Source organism: Tursiops truncatus, chromosome 11 (assembly GCF_011762595.2).
Source record: "Tursiops truncatus isolate mTurTru1 chromosome 11, mTurTru1.mat.Y, whole genome shotgun sequence".
In the NCBI taxonomy this organism is placed as follows: Eukaryota; Metazoa; Chordata; class Mammalia; order Artiodactyla; family Delphinidae; genus Tursiops; species Tursiops truncatus.
In genome coordinates this window covers 45,195,600-45,214,525 of record NC_047044.1, presented here as the reverse complement: position 1 = coordinate 45,214,525, position 18,926 = coordinate 45,195,600, and the positions used below count along the sequence as shown (strand labels likewise).

The window sequence follows — 18,926 nt, the reverse complement described above, 5'->3', positions numbered from 1 at the left end:
GTTGGGGGAATTGGAGAGATTTTAGGTCAACAGCTTCAAACTTCCAGTTAAAAGATGGATAAATTCTGGGAATCTAACATGCAATGTGGTGATTATAGTTAACAATACAGTTAACTATAGTTAACACTTTTATATAATTGAAAGTTGCTGAGAAAGTAGATATTAAATGTTCTCACCACAAAAAAATGGCTACTACATGAGGTGATGTGAGGTATTAACTAATGCTACTGTCGTAACCATTTTGCAATATATATGTATCAAATCAACACATACATCTTAAACTTACACAATGTTATATGTCAATTATATCTAAATAATGCTGGAAGAAAGTATGAATAAAAATAAAATACCCAACAATATGAAAATTTAAAAAACACATGTAAAATAATTATGGGTCAAAGAAGAAATCATATTGTAAACTAAAAAATACTTAGAGTTGAATGATAAATGAAAATACTACATACCAAAACTCATGAAATGCAGCAGAAGTGGTTCTTTTAGGATTTATGGATTTAAGGTTTGTACTAGAAAAGAGACAAGGCTGAATAGTAATAAGATAAAGTTTAAACTTAAGAAATTAGAAAAGGAACAACAGAATAAATCCCAAAGCGAGTAGAAGGAAGGAGATTAAAAATATAGAAGCAGAATTCAATGAAAGAGAAAACCAAGATACCATAAAGAGAAAAAACAAGTTCAGAAATTAGTTCTATGAAAATCTTAAAATAGAAAAACTTCTGGAAATTTTTTCAAGGAAAAAGGAAAGCACATATAAGTAATATAATGAATGATAAAATATAACTATAGTTACATTAGAAATATAAAAGATAACAAGAAGATATTATCAATAATTTTATGCCCATAAAGTTGAAATGGATTAAGAATTCAGAATCTGTGGAAATATGACTTAGATAAGATTGTACACCACCTTTGTCAAATTGACTTAGCTATTTGAGGAAATTTTGCCTGGAATGGATACTGCTGTAAACAATAAATAATTTCACTTCAGAAAACCCCACAGATCAGTTTATCTGAGACAGTAGACTGCTAACTTCTGCAATTAGCTTTCAAGTATTTACAACAATTTATACTTATGACAAGTCACAAGAATCACTTCAATATCCTCCCTTCTCTTTGTCCACTAAATTTTGAACAATTATATCGCAAATTTGCCTGATCCCAATCAGCTCTTTGCCTTGAAAGACCTATTTTAAACCACTTGAACTCAGAATCCAAAGTCCTATAAATATTCCGTTTCTGACTTCCCCCTTCTGACACACTGCTAAGATTCTATCAGGTAGTGGTCTCCCTTACTGAAGTAACTGCTAGTTATAGCTTTGCTTTAGTAATAGGTCTTACGGTGCTTTGAGGAGTTCAGAAGGATACGTTTCCTCTTTTTTTGAAACCCTATATACAAAAGATAAATTTCTAGTGCTCTTCGTTCCTTGCCAAAGCAAGTCACAAGTGTAGCTCAGATTCAAGGGGTAAGGAAATGTATTCCACCTTTTGATTCCAGGAGCTGCAAAGAGACCTTGTAAAAAGGCATGCATACAGGAAGGGATAGATAATTGTGGGTATTTTTGCAATCTAACACAGGGATGGAGAAATCATCTAACTCAGTCCCTGTGTTTTACTGTAACCCCTAACTTAGAGATTGGTTGATTTGTCAAATGTTACACAACAGTTAAGTGGCGGCCCTTCTCTTGAGTCTGTTCCTAAATGATCCTCTTCAGGGCTTCTCCCATGTGTTCTTGATTCCCATGGTTCCTAGCACAGCATATTAACAGAATAGGCACTAAGAAAATATGAGTAGTGAATATCTGAAGAACTAAATCAATTATTTGGAAATTTTTACTATGATATCCAACTCTTCAAGTAAAATATTCAAATTTTTTTTGTATAGAATAAAGGGAGTGTTTGGAGGCTTGAATTTCTTGATTCTCCTCATTAAAAAAGATACATACAGAATCACCAGGCATAGTGTCTTTAAAATATTCTGATTATTTGATGATTTTGAAAGTAATATAGAGCCAGTGTCGTAGAGAGGGGTGGCTTTCTCTGGATTCTCCCAATCCTCCAATGCTATGGGAGCCTGGTGGGGTTCTTACAAGAAGTCAGCAGGAAGATGGTAACCCCCGCCTATGGCTACAGCCCCCAGAAGGTTCACACTCTGGAGCTGGCCCATGCTTGGCCTCCAGCAATTCATCCAGATTTCTAGTTTGGACTTCCTACTGGTTTGTGTGGCATCTGGTGGCTCTGTTCCAGTTAAGCTGCAAGGCTTCTGATTCATAGGAACACAAGTTCAGGATCTTATATATCATTGCACTGTCAGATTAAACTACTGACAGGCTGGCGGAACAAATATCAGAAGATTAAATCACTTGCCCGGAGTCATATTGCTGGTAAGGATTTACCCGAGATTGCCTTCATATATTACCAGCCTCCACTGATACCAGGAAATCCAATTTCAGTATAATACAAGAACTTTCTAACAATGAGGGGGAAAAATAAACTGACTTTTAAAATTTCAGACAATACAAATTGCTTAAAGGAGAAAGTGGAATTCCTCTTATACTCCTAGGAGTTTGGTGTTTGGTTTAGAATCTGCACTGTAGATCTTTAGGGCTTTTTGTTTTTTCTCTTTTATCCTTTATGCCCTTAACAGGTAAGGAAACCAAATAGTTCACTTAAGTAGTTGGCTCCAAACATTCTTAAATCCCAATAACAGGATTAGAAGGTATGATTCCTGAATCTACCTGCTAATTGAATCAGGTTCCATGTATACTGTATGTCTTTTCTCAATGTTTAATATTGACTCAAGGTTGGGGGCATGAAGTAAGAGAAAGTACACTAATTATGCACACACATGCTGTTTGTAGGGAACATCCACATATAACAACGCCTTAACACCTTTTGTAGAGAAGCATACCCCCTGGAACTTTGGATGGAATAGTAGACTGTAACAACTGTTATTTTCAAGGGCTCAATTTATGCATATATTTGAATTTGCTAGTTTTGTTTTCCATTAGCTTCATCAGAGTACAAAAGAGAAATGCTGTAGATTCATACCAATGTAATTTAAATGATTATTAGTTACATTGATATTCCTTTTTCTCCCCAAATAGCTTATAAATTTCCTGTTTTCTTTCTTCATTTTATAAATAGTTTTTTTTAAAGCATTTAACAGCATGAAGCTCCATGACACATTAAAGGAGAGAAAAATGTGAGTGGGTTAGCAATGAAGCTGAGAAGGAAACATTTGATACTGGGTAATATGTGCCTTGACAGGAGAAAACAAGAATACCTCCTCAGGCTTCAACAATAACTCCATTTCTCAATAGTTAGCAATGTTATGATTCTGAAATAAATGGAAACATTTTATGAATAATCAGCAGTTTGGGAAGCTATTTTTTATTGTTTGCCTAACAGGTCTTTCAATATATATGTATATATATATACATGTAACAGGTCTTTCATTTCCAAAGCATCATAACATCAGAGAAAAAATTATGGTATGTACAGGCTGTCACTGAGATACAAACAATTGACACTCACAAACTCCTTATATATAACCATGCCTCGGGTTTGAAGTTTTTGTTTATTAGTTTTTCAATTGCTCTTTATTGCTTTTCTAGCTCCCTCTTACAATTCTATTAGTAGAGACTCTTTTCCCTATCACTGCTATGACGAAGAATTGTGGAGAAGCCTTCCAGGAGAAAGATTGATATCCTGGTTGACTCTTAAAGGATGAGGAGCCATTTCCTAGTTGAAATGCATAGGTTTGGAAATGGAAAGCAAGGACATGCCAGCCATCAGCAAAGGAAGAAATAGCATAGGGTTCAGAGAACCTAAATAGCTTGGGGTCATTAGAAGTTTAAGATTAAGAAGATTGGGACTTCCCTGGTGGTACAGTGGTTAAGACTCTCCCAACGCAGTGGTCCTGGGTTCAATCCCTGATTGGGGAACTAAGATCCTACATATTGCAACTAAGCCCACGCACTGCAACTACTGAGCCCGCATGCTCTAGAGCCTGCACGCAGCAACTAGAGCCCGGGTGCTGCAACTAGAGAAGCATGTGCGCTGCAACGAAGACCCAGCAGTGCAGCCAAAATAAATAAATAATAAAAAAAAAGATTAAGAAGATCACTGAGCTTCATTGGGGGGAAAGGATTAGAAGGGAACAATATTTTAGGTAGGGAGTACAAGGCAGTTGTTGCAGTTATTCATGGGGGAGATGACAGTGGCCTTAGATATAATGGATAACTATAGAGCTATTACTTTTCAATTGCCTAAGGGTTAAACAAATTTTTCAATCCCAGCTGTACATATGGTGTTGCAGACATATAGGCTGTCTACCCAACAGCCATTTTTCCCTTTTTCTTTTAAAGGGAACTGCTAACTGGTTGCTAACTGCTTTCTGATATTGAAAGCCGTATATTCAGGTCCCTACTACATTTCCAGAGCCATACAATTTAGGAATGAGAATGAGATGCAATTCTGGCCAATATGGTTTGAGAGGACAACTCCTGAGGTCTTTTCATTAGCCTTAAAAAAGGAATCCGTGAAAGAAACTTTCTTCTGGCCTTTGCATGTTTTTGTAGAAAGATGTGATTAATGGGACTGCTGTAGCCATTTTGAGATTCAGTGGACAGTTTTAGGACAAAAGTCAACATTCTGAAAATGAAAGAGCAGAAATACAGCAAGAGGCTGGGTCTTTGATGACCAAGTTGAGGTGGTGAGTTAATCAACCCTGATTATCTTTTGAATTTTTGCTATGTAAGACAAAACAAAATCCACTTATTTTATACATTTTTATTTGAATTGTTTGCTACTTGCAGCCAAAGGCATCCTAACTGATATACCTGTGAAAATATACAACTGAATTAAAAAATATCTAATATACATATAAACTTTGGAAATTTGCAAAAAATCGTACAGGGAATTTCCATATACCTTTCACCCACTTTTTCCCAATGATAATATTTTATATAACTGTAGTACAATATCAGAACTAGGAAACTGACTTTGATACAATCCACAGAATGTACTAGATTTCACCAGTTGTACATGCACTTATTTGTATATGTGTGTGAATAGTGACTAGAGTATGCAACTTTATCACATGTAGATTCATGTAACTATCACTATGACCAAGATAACAGAACTGTTCCATCACCACAAAGCTTCCTTGTGCTATCCCTTTATAGCTACTCCCATCCCTTTTTCCTTCCTCCCTAATCACTAACCCCTGGAAATACTAATCTGTTTTCCATATCTATAATTTTGCTATTTCAAGAATATTATATAGATGGAATCATGTAGCATGTAACCATTTTGGGATTGATTTTTTTTTTCATTCAGCATAATTCTCTTGATCCATTCAAGTTGTTGCATATATCAATAGTTCATTCATTTTTATTGCTGTGTAGTATTCCATGGTATGGATATGCCACTGTTTGTTTCATCATTCATCTGTTAAAGGACACTTGGGATGTTTCCAGCTTTGGCTATTACAAATAAGGCTTCCATGAATATTAATGTACAAGTTTTTAGTTTATTTTAAATTTTATTTTTGGCTGCGTTGGGTCTCCATTGCTGTGCGCAGGCTTTCTCTAGTTGCAGTGAGCGGGGGCTACTCTTCATTGCGGTGCGTGGGCTTCTTATTGTGGTGGCTTTTCTCGTTGCTAACATGGGCTCTAGGCATGTGGGCTAAGTACTTGTGGCACACAGGCTCTACAGTGCAGGTTCAGTAGTTGTGTTGCACGGGCTTAGTTGCTCCGTGGCATGTGGGATCTTCCCGGACCAGGGATCGAACCTATGTCCCCCGCATTGGCAGGCGAATTCTCAACCACTGCGCCGCCAGGGAAGTCCAATGTACACGTTTTTGTATGTGCATAGTTTTCATTTCCCTGGGATAAACACCCAAGGGTGCAATTGCTGGGTCATATGGTAAGTGTATGTTTAGTTTTATAAGAAACTGTCAAAGTATTTTCCAGAGTGATTGTACCATTTTATATTCCCACCAGCAATGTATTAGTGATCCAGTTTCTCCACCTCCTTATAAGGTTTGGTGTTACCACTATTTTTTATTTTAGCCATTCTAATAAGTATGTAGTGATACCTCATTATGGCTTTAGATTGCATTTCCCTAATGATTAATGAAGTTGATCATCTTTTAGGTGCTCATTTTGCCATCTTTATTTCTTCTTTAGTGAAATGTCTGTTGATGTGTGTGATAGGAAGAACAACTGCCTCCCAAAGATATGCCCTAGTCCCCAGAACGTCAAGAATACGCTACTTTACACAGCGAAGGTACTTTGCTGATGTGATTAAAGGTATGGACCTTGTGATGGGGAGACTGTCAAGAATTATACAGGTGGGCTTAATCTAATCCCATGAGTCCTTACACGGAGAACCTTTCAGGGGGAGATGTGACTAAGGAAGAAAGATTAGAGATGCAGAGATTGCAGAGAGATGGAATATTGCTAGCTTTGAAGATGGAAATAGGGGGCCATGAGCCAAGGAATACGGGTGACCACTAGAAGCTGGAAAGGCAAGGAAATAGATTCTCCTTTAAGAGCCTCCAGAAAGAGCTGTATTCATCCTGCTGACACCTTGATCTTAGACTAGTGAGACCTGTGATATCTATAAGAAAATAAAAATGTGGTTTTTTTCAGCAACTATTGTGGTAATTTGTTACAATAGCAATAGAAAAATAATACGATCTCTTTTACCCATTTTCTAATTACACTGTTTCTTTAATGTCAAGTTTTGGGAGTCCTTTATATATTCTAGGTATTTGTCCTTTGGGATATGTGGTTTGCAAATGTTTTACCCTGTCTGTAGCTTGTTTCTTCATCCTTTTCACAGAGTCTTTTACAGAGCAAAAGTTTTAAATTTTGATAAAGTCCAAATTTATTGACGTTTTCTTTATGGATCATGATTTTGATGTCAAGTCCAAGAATTCTGTTAATCCTATATCCTGAATTTTTTTCTCCTATTTTTTCTAATTATTTAAAAAATTGTGCTATAAAAAACATAACATAAAATTTATTATTTCAGCCATTTAAAAATGTACAATTCAGTGGCATTAAGTACATTCACATTTCTGTGCAACCATCACCACCGTACATCTCATCACCCCAAAGTGAAACACTGCACCATTTAAACAATGATTCTTATTCTCCCTCACCAGCCCCCCACCCCTAGACCACTATGCTACCTTCTGTAATTATAAATCTGACTCTTCTAGGTACCGCATATAAGTAGAATCATATAGTATTTGCCATTTTGTGGCTGGCTTGTTTCACTTAGCATAATATTTTCAAGGTTTATCCATGTTGTAGTATGTATCAGAATTTCATTCCTTTTTAAGACTAACATTCCATTGTATGTATACATGACATTTTGTTTATCCATTCAGCTGTTGATGAATTTTTAGGTTGTTTCAACCTTTTGGCTATTGTGAATAATGCTATGAATATTTGTGTGCAAATACCTGTCTCTGCTTTCAATTATTCTGAAAATATATCTAGAAGTGAAATTGCTGGATCATATGGCAATTCTGCTTAATTTTTTAAGGAACTGCCATACAGTTTTCTACAGTAGCTGTACCATTTCACATTCCCAACAGAAATGTCCTCTTTTGCATTAGACCCCTGTGTTTGTTTCCTGTTTTCGAGATTCCATGTTGCTCTCTTGTAATTAACTGCCTTGTTTTGGTGTGACACAGCCTCCATTTGCTTTCTGAGAAAGGGTGTGTAAGAGATACAATTTTTTTGAACTTGTGTGTCTGAAAATGAATTATTTTGCTCTCACACTTGATTATTTGGTTGAGTATAACATTCTAGGTTAAAAATATTCAAATCGTTTACTCCATTGTCCTACAGCTTCCAGTGCTTTTACTGGCAAGTTCAAAGATATATTTATTCTTGTCCTTTTCATGCACCATGGTTCCCCCTCTGCTCCCCCCCACCCCACCGTGCAAGTTTTTACGATCTTCCTTTGATTCCCATTGTTCTGAAATGTCACAATTATGTCCCTTGCTGTTGGTCTTCTTTTCCACTATGCTGGGCACTTAGTGCGCTGATACAGTTTGAAAATGCACATCTGACGTTTCTGAGAAAATTTTTTGATTATTTTGTTTAATATTTTCCTTTCCTCCATATCCTCTGCTCTCTCTCCTTTATTTGGATGTTAGATATCCTGTTCTAATCCACTAATTTTCTTAACTTTTCTCTCTTATTTTCATAGCTTTGTCTTTTTGTTCTACTATCTGGGACATTTCCTTGGTTTATCTTTCAATCCACTTATGGACTTTTTCATTTATGTTATCATGTTTTTAATTTCTAAGAGCTCATTTTGGTCCTCTAAATATTCCTTTACATGGCCTTTTTTTTTTTTTTGGCTGAGTTGGGTTTTTGGCGCTGCATGCGGGCTTTCTCTATTTGGGGTGAGCGGAGGCTACTCCTTGTTGCAGTACACGGGCTTCTCATTGCGGTGGCCTCTCTTGTTGCGGAGCAAGGGCCCTAGAGTGCATGGGCTTCAGTAGTTGCTGCACACGGGCTTAGTTGCTCTGCGGCATGTGGGATCTTCCCGGACCAGGGATCAAACCTGTGTCCCCTGCGTGGGAAGGTGGATTCTTAACCACTGCGCCACCAGGGAAGTCCTGACATTTTATTTTTCCATGGATGCAAAGTTTTCTCTCATCTCTCTAAAGGAATTAATTATAATTAAAACATTTTCTTCTGTTCTCTGCATTGTTTGTCTTTAATTGCTTGCTGTTGATTTGTTTATTTTAGTCTCTGCCTTTCTGCTTAAAGATTTTCTTCAAATGTGGAGTGATCCATGGTTCTCTGTTCATATGTAAGAGACTGGAATGAAAAGCTGATTGGAAGTTTTAGGTATATAGATGGGGCTTGTTGATCTTTGTTCTTCGTGGTAGAATGACATGGTTGGGTCATTTCAATGGAGATTCCCAACTGTCAATACTGGTCTGATTTCTTCAGCTGGTCAATTTATCCTTAGAGAACTCCAGCATTCTCTTGGCTGTCAGCAAAGTCTATGCTTCCTTCACGGCACTACCTTGTATAGTTAAGCGCTAAAACAAAGTTTTTACTCTGACTGTTGTAAGGGTTCAGGCAAGGTAGGGATCAACGAGTGGCAGCAATGTTGGGGGAATCTTAATAAGTGATGTGTGATGTGGGATAAGCCCTGAAAGACAGATTAGTCAAACTGAGGCGAGAGAATCAAACTGAACAGTTAATACATGCTGTAGTTTAGAGAGGGGAGTGATCGCTTTCAGATGATAGTGTAGCACAGCTGACTAAGACACGTATCTCTAATGAAGTCTCTATTCAGCCATAAAGCAGCTGATGACTTTGGCAAACCATTAATCTCTGACAGCCTCAATTTCTTCAACTGAAAAACCTGGGAGACTATCTCTAAAGTCCCGCCCAGGTCCAGAGTTTCTTTAAGGTACTTCTTAAGATTCTTTTGCATCATATGACTTTTTGAGTGATGTTATAATTAGTGAATGGCCATATAGTTTATGGGAGTGAACTTAGAAACTATAAAATTACTCACTTCCATGAAAAGTCATTATTTTAAGTTATAGGTAACTTGACTTTATTTCTATTAAACTTATATGCATGTGGCTTTAAAAAAGCTGTCAACTTGTTATATGTAAGTGTACTATGATTTCTTTCCTTCTATTGTAGTAAAAACCTAAAACATGAAACAAATTACATTGAAATCCTGACCTTCTTTCTTCCCTTTGCCTATAGACAGAGGATATTATTGAAAAAGGAAAATGGTCTCTTTCCTCTTGAATGTAAAGTATAACTGTGCCATTTCTAAATGGGGAAGGGGAATTAGTTGACATTAATTTGTTAAACCAACACTTATTTAAGTCTGCTGTGGGTCAGGCATTTGTGCCAGGTGCGGTGGTTGCACATATAAAAAGCATAGTCCCTGCTTTCCAATAATTCATAGCCTAGTAGGGAAAGAAAGGAAGTTCAGTAAACCACTATTTTACAGTGTGACACCATGAAAGTGCAGAAATGGAACCTCTGTAATTGATGTCTGCTCGCTTGCTCAGCAGCCACTCCCCCTTTTTTCTGGAATGGTTCCTGGATTTTCCCCTGGGAATTATCCTTCTTCTCATTCTGTGTACTTTGACTGGAGCTGTGGGCATATAATTCAAATCTGGCCAATCAGAACATCATATACTTTGTGCCACTGTGATTGGCTCAAGGATGGTTCCATGATCCAAGCCAAGCCAATCTGCTACAGTGACAAGCAATCTTGGGACACAGTATGGAACAGTCAGGGTACAGCAGTTATTTGGTTATGGCTGGAGAACTGGGTCTGAGTTGGGAAGATAAAGCTAAAATGGTAGGCAGCAACAATTTATGAAGGACCTTCTATGCTACACTGGAGAATCTGTACTCTTTCCTGAAGAGATAGGGAACTATTAATGGATTTTAAGCAGGGAGTTCACATGATCATGTTTATGTTTTAGAAAGATTAATCTGGTAGGAATATAAATGATGGGGTAGGGGGAAGATGAAGCCAAAAGCAAGAGAATGAATTAAGATGCCACAGTAGTTGTCCGAACCAGAGGTAATGAGAGACCTGAACCAGAGGAGTGGCAGTGGGGATAGGAAGGAGAGACATAATAGGGATGTTCCCCAGAAGACATCAAAAAGGGGTAACATGATAGCAACACTTTCCTGGAGAAATTGTGGTCTGACTGCATCTCTAGTTCAGTAAATGGTAGTAATTTTCAGAGAACAAAAGCAAAATTTAAGTTTCATTTAAGACCATGTTTCTCAAACCTTAATGTGTACACAAATCACCTGGGGGTTTTGTTAAAATGCAGATTTTGATGCAGTAGTTCTGGGGTGGAACCTGGGATTCTGCATTTCCAAGAAGCTCCCAGGTGATGATGTTGTTGCTGGTCTGCAGACTACACTTTGAGTAGTAAAGATTTAGGATTTTTTGAGGTGTGAGTGGGTCATTCAAGTAAAAAGGGGCAGTAGGTGTAGGCTCTAGATTTTAGGAAAGAAAGAGAGACTTGGGCTTGAGATATTTGGGAGCCATCAGCATTTAGGAGGTGGTGATATCAGAATATGAAGATAATAGCCCAGGAATAGCTTTTGGAAAAAAGTAAAGAAGTCTAAGGATAGCCCATGAGTAGCACCAGAATTTAAGGGGCAGCTGTAGGATGAGGCTTAAGAATATGAAGTAGCAGATGAACCTAGGGTGCCAAATTTTCAATGACAAATCTTTAATTCCCAAGCTTATTATATAAAATAATAGCTACCATTTATTGAGTATTTTATTCCTAGTACTCTACTAAGGGCTTCAACTTTTCTCCAAAACACAGGGCATAAGAAACGTCATTAAAACTTTTCTGTAACCACACCCTGTTACTCTGAGCTGGCGGAAAATTTATCCTGGGTCATTATCATGGCTCTACACATCACACCTAAGATTGCATGAAAGTTCTAGGGGGTCATACTTAGTCCAATACATTTGGGGAAGGTCCTCAAGTCTTCATTCAATGTTGGTTACTGCTAACATGCTCATTTCCCCAGCTGGTTTATCCTTTGCAGGTGAGCTGTTTTGCCAAGTGAATGCCAAGCTTGGGCATGGGGTCTTGGCTATGGTTGAAATCTCTGATGCAGCCTTCCTAGTAGTACTACACATCCATTCCCATCTAAGGTCTTGCCACCTCCTTCACCCATTAGGTCCCCAATATTCACAGAACCAGCAACTCTCCTCTTCTGTTATTCCCTTTGGTTGCCACTTACTCAACCAACCTCGAAAGCTTCTAACCTCTCTCCACTGTGTGAAGAGAGAAGTACCTCAATGGGCACAGGTGTTTTGGTACAAAGGGGCCTTTTATTCCGCCCTAGGGCAAGGGAAGTCCCAAATCTTGTGCCAGAGCTATCAGGGGGTAGTATCCAGTCATTCTTTTACAGCACTAACAAAACAAATTATTATCTTAATATCTCAACAAATCATCTTACCACATATGCACTGTCCCATGAAATCTTTACAACCACCCCATGGGTAATTCTCATTTTCCATCATGAAGCTTGGATAAATTTAGAAACCTGTTTCCAAACAGCCATTAAGCAACTGTGGAGGAACTGTGAGCTACGTGCGATGGACTCTGGAGCAACGAGGGCGTGGTATCAAAACAGTTCCTATCAAAATACCTCGCTCTTGGTCATGTGTGAGTGGCAGTTACCAGACTCAACTTCAGAAACTTCACATAGAGGCGAGAAGTCTCTGTGTGTGCGCCTCGGATAGAGGGCTGGGGCTCCTTTAATCTTCACCACAGCCCTATCTCAATTTCACAGATGAAACCCTGACGCTGAAAGTGGAAGTGACTTGCCCACGGCCACAAAGCCAAGAGCAGGTTTGCTGGGTCCCAATATGCAGTCCTTTCCATCATACCAAGCTGAAGGGGCCTGCGAGCGGCTCGGAGTCTCGCCCCCAGCCAATCCCCAAAGCAAAAACACTTCAAATTACTTACCCTCCAAGGAAAATAAACTGGCACATGCGCAGTATGCACCAGCGACTCCACCCGAGAGGCCTCCGAGGCCTACTCAGTGCACATGCGTCAGGCGGCTCCTCCCGTCCCCGCCCGTCACTCCTCGCCATTCCCGCCACTCCCCGCCCCTTTCCCGCCCGGATATCAGCCTACTTTTGCCGGATGTTGTTGTGAGTCTGAGAGACACGTGAGACGCTGCTACGTCATCAAAGGCACGCGCAGCAAACATGGCGGCGGCGGTGGTTGTGAGCGGGAAGGTAGGTAACGGCCGCGGGAAGCATTCCTGTTTTTCTTCGGGCTGGGGCTGTTTTTGCTGCTTGGAGCCTGGCCGGAGAGGGATGCGAGGGCCTTTCTGTGTCAGGAACAGCCTGTGGAGGATGCAGGAGAAGATGACTAGGTGGTGTCAGCTGTTCTCTCGAGAATGCCGGCTCAGTCCGGGAATTAAGAGACCCGGCTCCTGCTCCAAGGCCAGCTAGGCCTCGGCGCTGTTCTGGTCGGCTCTGTCCCAGGGCGAGGGGCTTTTATTTGTATTGCCTTCTTAAGAGGCAGGTGGTTGCCCCGTTGCTTTCTTTTTCTGGCTTGATTTTCTGACTGGAGCTCTTTATGTCTGCTCTTCGGACTCCAGGATTTTTTCTCTTCCTAATCTAACTCGCCTTTGCTTCACTCTGGTGAAGGCATCTTTGTCCTCTTCGGGAAGAGCTGAAAACAGGTGCTTTGCAGCTGTGCAAACCAAGCGTGTATTGGATCCATTTTACCAGGTTGCCGAGTTGGTTGGTGATGGTGAGCAGCAGGGCATGTTTCCCTTCAGGGAGCTGGAGATTTACAGCATCGCACGCTTGTCTGGGAAGGCGTTAGTTACGGTATTTATTTCCTAGACAAATCTGTGATGTTCCCGTTGGAGACTCCGTGGTACCGTCTTACGGAGGTGGTCATTGACCCCGTCGTGATAGTTCGTTAGGAATTCGGATTAGGTGCGGAGGATAGTTTATCGCATAGTGCCTGTTCATGTTCCGAGGACACATCTTAATGCCTGTTGGTTAGGACTATCGTGGCATGCTACTGGAAGCATTTCCCATTGCGCGAGTATTTCGAAAACAGTTGGGTCGGGTAGTGACTCATCTAACACCAAGGACTACTTACTTCTCGCAGATAGCTTTCTCCGTTCCTTGAGTTTCACTCATTTTCTTTATGCTGCCCTCTCCATCCCATTTTGAATTATTTGACAGCGTTTGTGCTTTAGTGTATGGACCACTAGCCAGAATAACACAGTACTGTTACTCTGGAGGGTGACCTTGGGAAATTGAGCAAGCCTGAATTCTCCGTCCTTCATTTTCTTTATCCCCAGAATGGATGTGGTGCCAGGCATTATTTCTTGTATTGGAGTTGCTAAGATTACATGAAATAATAAAAACTTTATAAAAAATTACATACTTCTCCATACTGAGTATTTTAAATGATGGGTTGGTCATCGTTTTCAGATTTTCACGGTCTTTGGTTGTCTTGTCAGTTTTGTCTTCAGGGTGGATGCTGATCTTCTGCTTGGCTCACTACATATTTTAAGGTTATATTGTTTGATTTTTTTTTTATCTAGGACTTTCCAAGAAGGGATCCTTTCTGTTTGAACTACACTTTTTCAGGTGTGGATTGATTTTGATAGAACCCTTGAGATGAAGCAGAGTTGTAAAATATAAGACATTTTCCACCCTTTCCTTCCAGTCATTGCCTTTCATAATGTGACTTATTAGTCTTTTATTTCTTAGCTCTGCTTCGTCACCTCATTTATTCTCACTCATTGCAAATTTATACCCATTCTCATCACTCCATCTAAATTATTTTTCCATGCCCAAAGCTGCCCTTCTCCCAAATAATTGTATGATGACCAGCAAAAGCCACTTACTCTTCCCTCAGCAAGTTCAGATCTAGTTTAATGGCATCATCATTCACCTGGTTGCATGTAAAACAAACTTGGAGATGTCCATTTCTATAACAACGTCTAAGCAATAACCAAGCCCTACCAGTTTTACCTTAAAGAGGTTTCTTAAATTTGCTGCATCCTCTTCATTCTCAGTGCTTAGTTCATTCAGGCATTTAGTCTTGAGCTCTTGGCTGATTTTTCTCCTTGTCTGCAGTCTCTTTGCCCACCGTCTCCTCTACACAACCACTGGAGTTATTTTCTAATGCACAAGTCTGATTGTCTCTTGCTTTAAAAAACAAACAAAAAATCTTAATTTTGTTATTGTCCCCATTGAAATAATACTCAAGGCTGGTTAACATGGCATAAAAAGCCGTATTGTCTTTCTGGCTTTGTCTTATGCTTCCCTACTTCCCAGTCTTGTTTCTTTGGGACAGGGGAATGCAAAGAAGACACACACACACATTTATGAAAGAGTGTGTATATGTGTGTCTCTCTGTATTTATTTATTCCTCACCCGCCACCCCAAAGGTTCAGCTAAGACCTGTCTAATTTAGAAACCTAGGGCAGTGAATGTTAACCAAGACTTGTAAGACTCACATGTGGTACTTTTAAAGAATATAGGTGCTGGGCCACAACCCAACTCTGTTGAATTAGAACCTCTTGGTGTTGAGATCTAGGATGTAGAGTAACTTTTCTACTAAGACTACTTTGCTTGCTTTGAACTTTGAGTGTAGGAAGTGATGGGGGGAGGAAGTTAATCTCTGTCATATGGAGAAGCAGTGTAAGATAACAGTCAAGAGCTTGGACTCTGGAGCCAAACAAGTTTCAAAAACTAACTTCACACTTGCTAGTGACTTCAGTCAAATTATTTAACCTCTCTATGCTTCAGTGTCCTTATCTGTAATATGGGGATGATAATAGTACATACTTTATGGGATTTTTAAGGTTAATAAGTAAATGTGTTAGAACAAAGCCTGGCACGTAGTAGATACTGTGTAGGTGTTATTCATCATCTTAATTTCCCGGCAAGTCATTGGTTGGGTATGGCAGAATTTTAAAGGTTTAGAATATGGTTTTTGGTATGGGTGTGAACTTCGTTTTTGAAATTACTTCAGTTCTAACTCTCAGTGTTATTTTAGGATTTGAAAAATACCTTGTTTTAGAAGTCACATAGTTTTGATGAATGAAAAATCATCACAGTAGGGCAGTGGTTAAGGAGATGGGAATCTGATTGCTTGGGTTCAGAACCTAGCTCCACTGCTTTATAGCTGTGTTAATTTGGTCAAATTTCTTAACTTTCTGTGCACCAGTTTTCTTATTTGTAAAATGGGGGTAATAATTATTTTCCATCATGGAATTGTAGAGAGGATTAAATGAGTTAATATTTGCAAAGCATTTAGAATAGTACCTGGCATCAGGTAAGTGCTTAAATTTTAGCTGCTATTATTACTATTGTTAAGGAAGATCTTTCAGACGGTCTTAAAGTTGTAAGGTTATTATTGATTTGGAAGTAGTTGAATGTTTATTTTTGCTGCCACTTTCTACAGAGAGATTAAGGCCGCTTACAAATATTAAAGCACTATAGTTATTTAAAATAAATCAGAGGGAAAAAACACAAAAGGAAAGTGAATAAGGGTAAGAAAGGTAAATGGAACTGGAAGTACGATTATTAAATAAACTCTATGCTTTAGTGGGCTACAGTTTTGCCAAAGAGGGGAACTTGATCAATAATAAGAATTACAGGATCTACAATAAAATAAAACCAGGAGCAAAACCCAAAAAAACTAGTTTCTGAAGATTAGATCCAAGGATAAACTCTTCTGTAGTTTCTTTATACTATGTACTATAATGAATTTGATTATATAGCATATTGTATCCTTATGGTTAAAAAACCCCACAACCCTGTAATGCCCATTAGTATGCTGATGGTTTTATACCAGTGGCTAGCTAAGTAGTTCAGTAAATACAGGTTACTGATTTGATGTATTTAGGTCTCTGATGATTTGACTGAATTCAGGGGTAGGTTGTTGTCAACATGAGTGGATGGATTCAGTGTTTCATCTATGTATATTTTTCTTAGCTGAGCCTGTGAAAGTGGGTTTGAGTTTGATTATAAACCCTGATTAGTTCTTGGAGTTCAGCTATTCTTTGTTGCTATGTAGATATAGAACCATATGTTTTAACAATCAACCAAATAGGGGGGAAAGATTGACATTCTGTTGTGAATTTTTTTTTTCCTGGCTGTGATCTTTATTTCCCGCAGTTTTATTGAGAAATAATTGATGTACATCACTGTATAAGCTTAAGACATACAGCCTATTGGTTTGATTTATATATATTGTGAAATGATTATTCATCAGTGTTAGTAGGTTCAGCTAACACTCATCTTCTCATATAGATCCTCCTGTGAATTTTTAGGGGAGAAATAGGGACACTGACTGCAAAGGCTATCCTGCTTTAGGATAATTAATGGAATGAGTTGAATTAATGGAATGAGTTGACTCATTGCAGAGAAGGCGGGAGAAAAGCGATAGTCTGAAATAGGTTTTGGCCTTATACCCAGTGCCTCTGATGGTTGCAGTTTACTTTTATTCATTTATTCAACAAATATTTATTAAGTATCTGCTTTCTTCCAGGCACTGTTTTAGGCACTGGGGATACATCAGATAGCCCCTTACCTTGGAGATTACAGACTTCAGTTCTTCAGAAGGAAAACATTCACTAAAAACCACTCGCTTGTTTAAATAAGAAAGTAAATATGAGTTTTAGGTCCTTGAAGTGGTGCTAATTTTAGTGAATGTTCGTTTTCTTGAGACTTGTAGACTGATCCTCATGAGGGCAGGGCCTGAAATGTTTTACCTGTGTCTGGCAGACATTCTGGCATATAGTAGGTATTCAGTGAAGAAGAAAGAGCAAGAAAGTAGAAAAAAATGAAGGGAGACTAGAGGAAGAGAGGTGTGTTCACTAATAGCACTCTTGTTTTGGAGTTAAAAAGTCCTGTTTTAGTATATTTGCATTTCACTCTAGGTCTGTGTTTTTACTGTGTTAGGCTGTGTTAGAATTTGGTTCAATTGAAAATAACTTGAAACAATTGGGAAATCACCTGTTATTTTTTCTTTGAGTTTTTTTTATGGCATTTTTAGTAAGAATTTATTTTGTAGCTTAAATTTGGTCCCTTCCAGTTCCTTTTAGATATGCTTGTAGTCCTGTGAAACCCCTTGCTTAAGAAAGATTAAGATTCTTAGTATCTAGCAGGTTTTCCTGGAGAATTTTCTTAGACTAGATCTTGTAACATGGTAGTAACTTTCCTTGTGTAGGATACAATATGAGTATGTCTTCTTTATTTTTCTAGCATTCTTTAACAAACATTTGAGTACCTTCTGTGTGCTGAGTCCTTTATTCTCGACACAGCACAGTAGTCTGCAACAAGTCATTTCAATTTGTGATTTAATAAAAACAGGACTTTTGGGGGAAGAATTCAAAATGCTGCTGAGACTAAATGAAAAATTGTAACCCAGCCTTTTAATTTTCACTTTTTGGTGGAAGGAAATCCTTATGAAATCCATTCACTGTTTCTTGTGCAATCTATGGTGTGTCTGTAGTCGTTGGTATAAGAGAAGTCATTCGTTTAATCCTTGTTATACTATACCTTCCATACTGCCCTCCTGTCTGACATTGTTTGGCACACTGATACGCTTAAGATGCAGTAATAGTTCTGCTGCCTGCTCTTTATTGAGAATTGTACCATCCTCAGTATCTCAATCTCTCTCTGTCTTCACTCTCAAAATTTGTGTGGTTTGTTACTCTTAAAACCACCTGTGTTCTGCATTTCTTTGAGTTACACAGTCATTACTGATTAACACACCCCAAATAAAACTCATTGTTTACTTTCTTCCTTCTGTATTCTCTCAGTGAATAACCGCATACACTCAGTTTTGTCCTTGACTCCTTTCCCTTCACCTCCCACATCTAATCAGTCACAAAGTCCTATCATTTTGACCTTCTAAATATCATTACAAGCCATCTGCCTTTCTTCATCCCTCTGCCACTGCCTTGGTTCAAGCAACCATGAATCGCTTCCTCCCTGGATTACTGCAGCTGTTCATTCTTGGCTCTGCAGCCGGTGTGTTGGCTTAGAAAAGGCAGGTCTGACATACCATTCCCTGCAAGAACTTTCTAATGACTTTCTAGTGGCAAATAATCATCTTCAGGGTGAATTCCAAACTCCCAAATTCCTGAGCATGGCTTAAAAATCCGGTATGATCTGATCTGGTCTCTACTCTTGTCTCTAAACTCTTAGTACTGTCTGATCTGGGTTGCAGCCATGCACTGAACTACTGCTCTCTGTATAGAACATACAGCTTCTTCAAAGAACATATACCCTCTTCTAGTTAAAATTGCCATTCTTCAGGTCTCAGGCTATATGTCACTCTAGTTAAAGTCTTCCTG

The 18,926-nt window shown here is 38.7% G+C and overlaps 1 protein-coding gene and 1 long non-coding RNA gene across 5 annotated transcripts in view; one reads left to right on the top strand and one right to left on the bottom strand.

The window, feature by feature from the left end:
* Positions 1-13,693, bottom strand: part of LOC141275847 (uncharacterized) — a 28,338-nt gene extending 14,645 nt beyond the window's left edge. The window contains exon 1 of the long non-coding RNA XR_012324291.1: positions 12,545-13,693. This is a non-coding gene — a long non-coding RNA (uncharacterized lncRNA). The remainder of the gene's footprint in view (positions 1-12,544) is intronic.
* Positions 12,749-18,926, top strand: part of TBC1D15 (TBC1 domain family member 15) — a 64,130-nt gene continuing 57,952 nt past the window's right edge. For 2 of the 4 annotated variants that reach the window (XM_033866316.2, XM_033866315.2), the window contains exon 1: positions 12,749-12,819. In XM_033866316.2, coding sequence (XP_033722207.1) covers positions 12,790-12,819 — 30 coding nt within the window. In that variant the 5' untranslated portion in view covers positions 12,749-12,789. The remainder of the gene's footprint in view (positions 12,820-18,926) is intronic. The other 2 variants (XM_033866317.2, XM_019918367.3) reach the window with 1 other exon arrangement.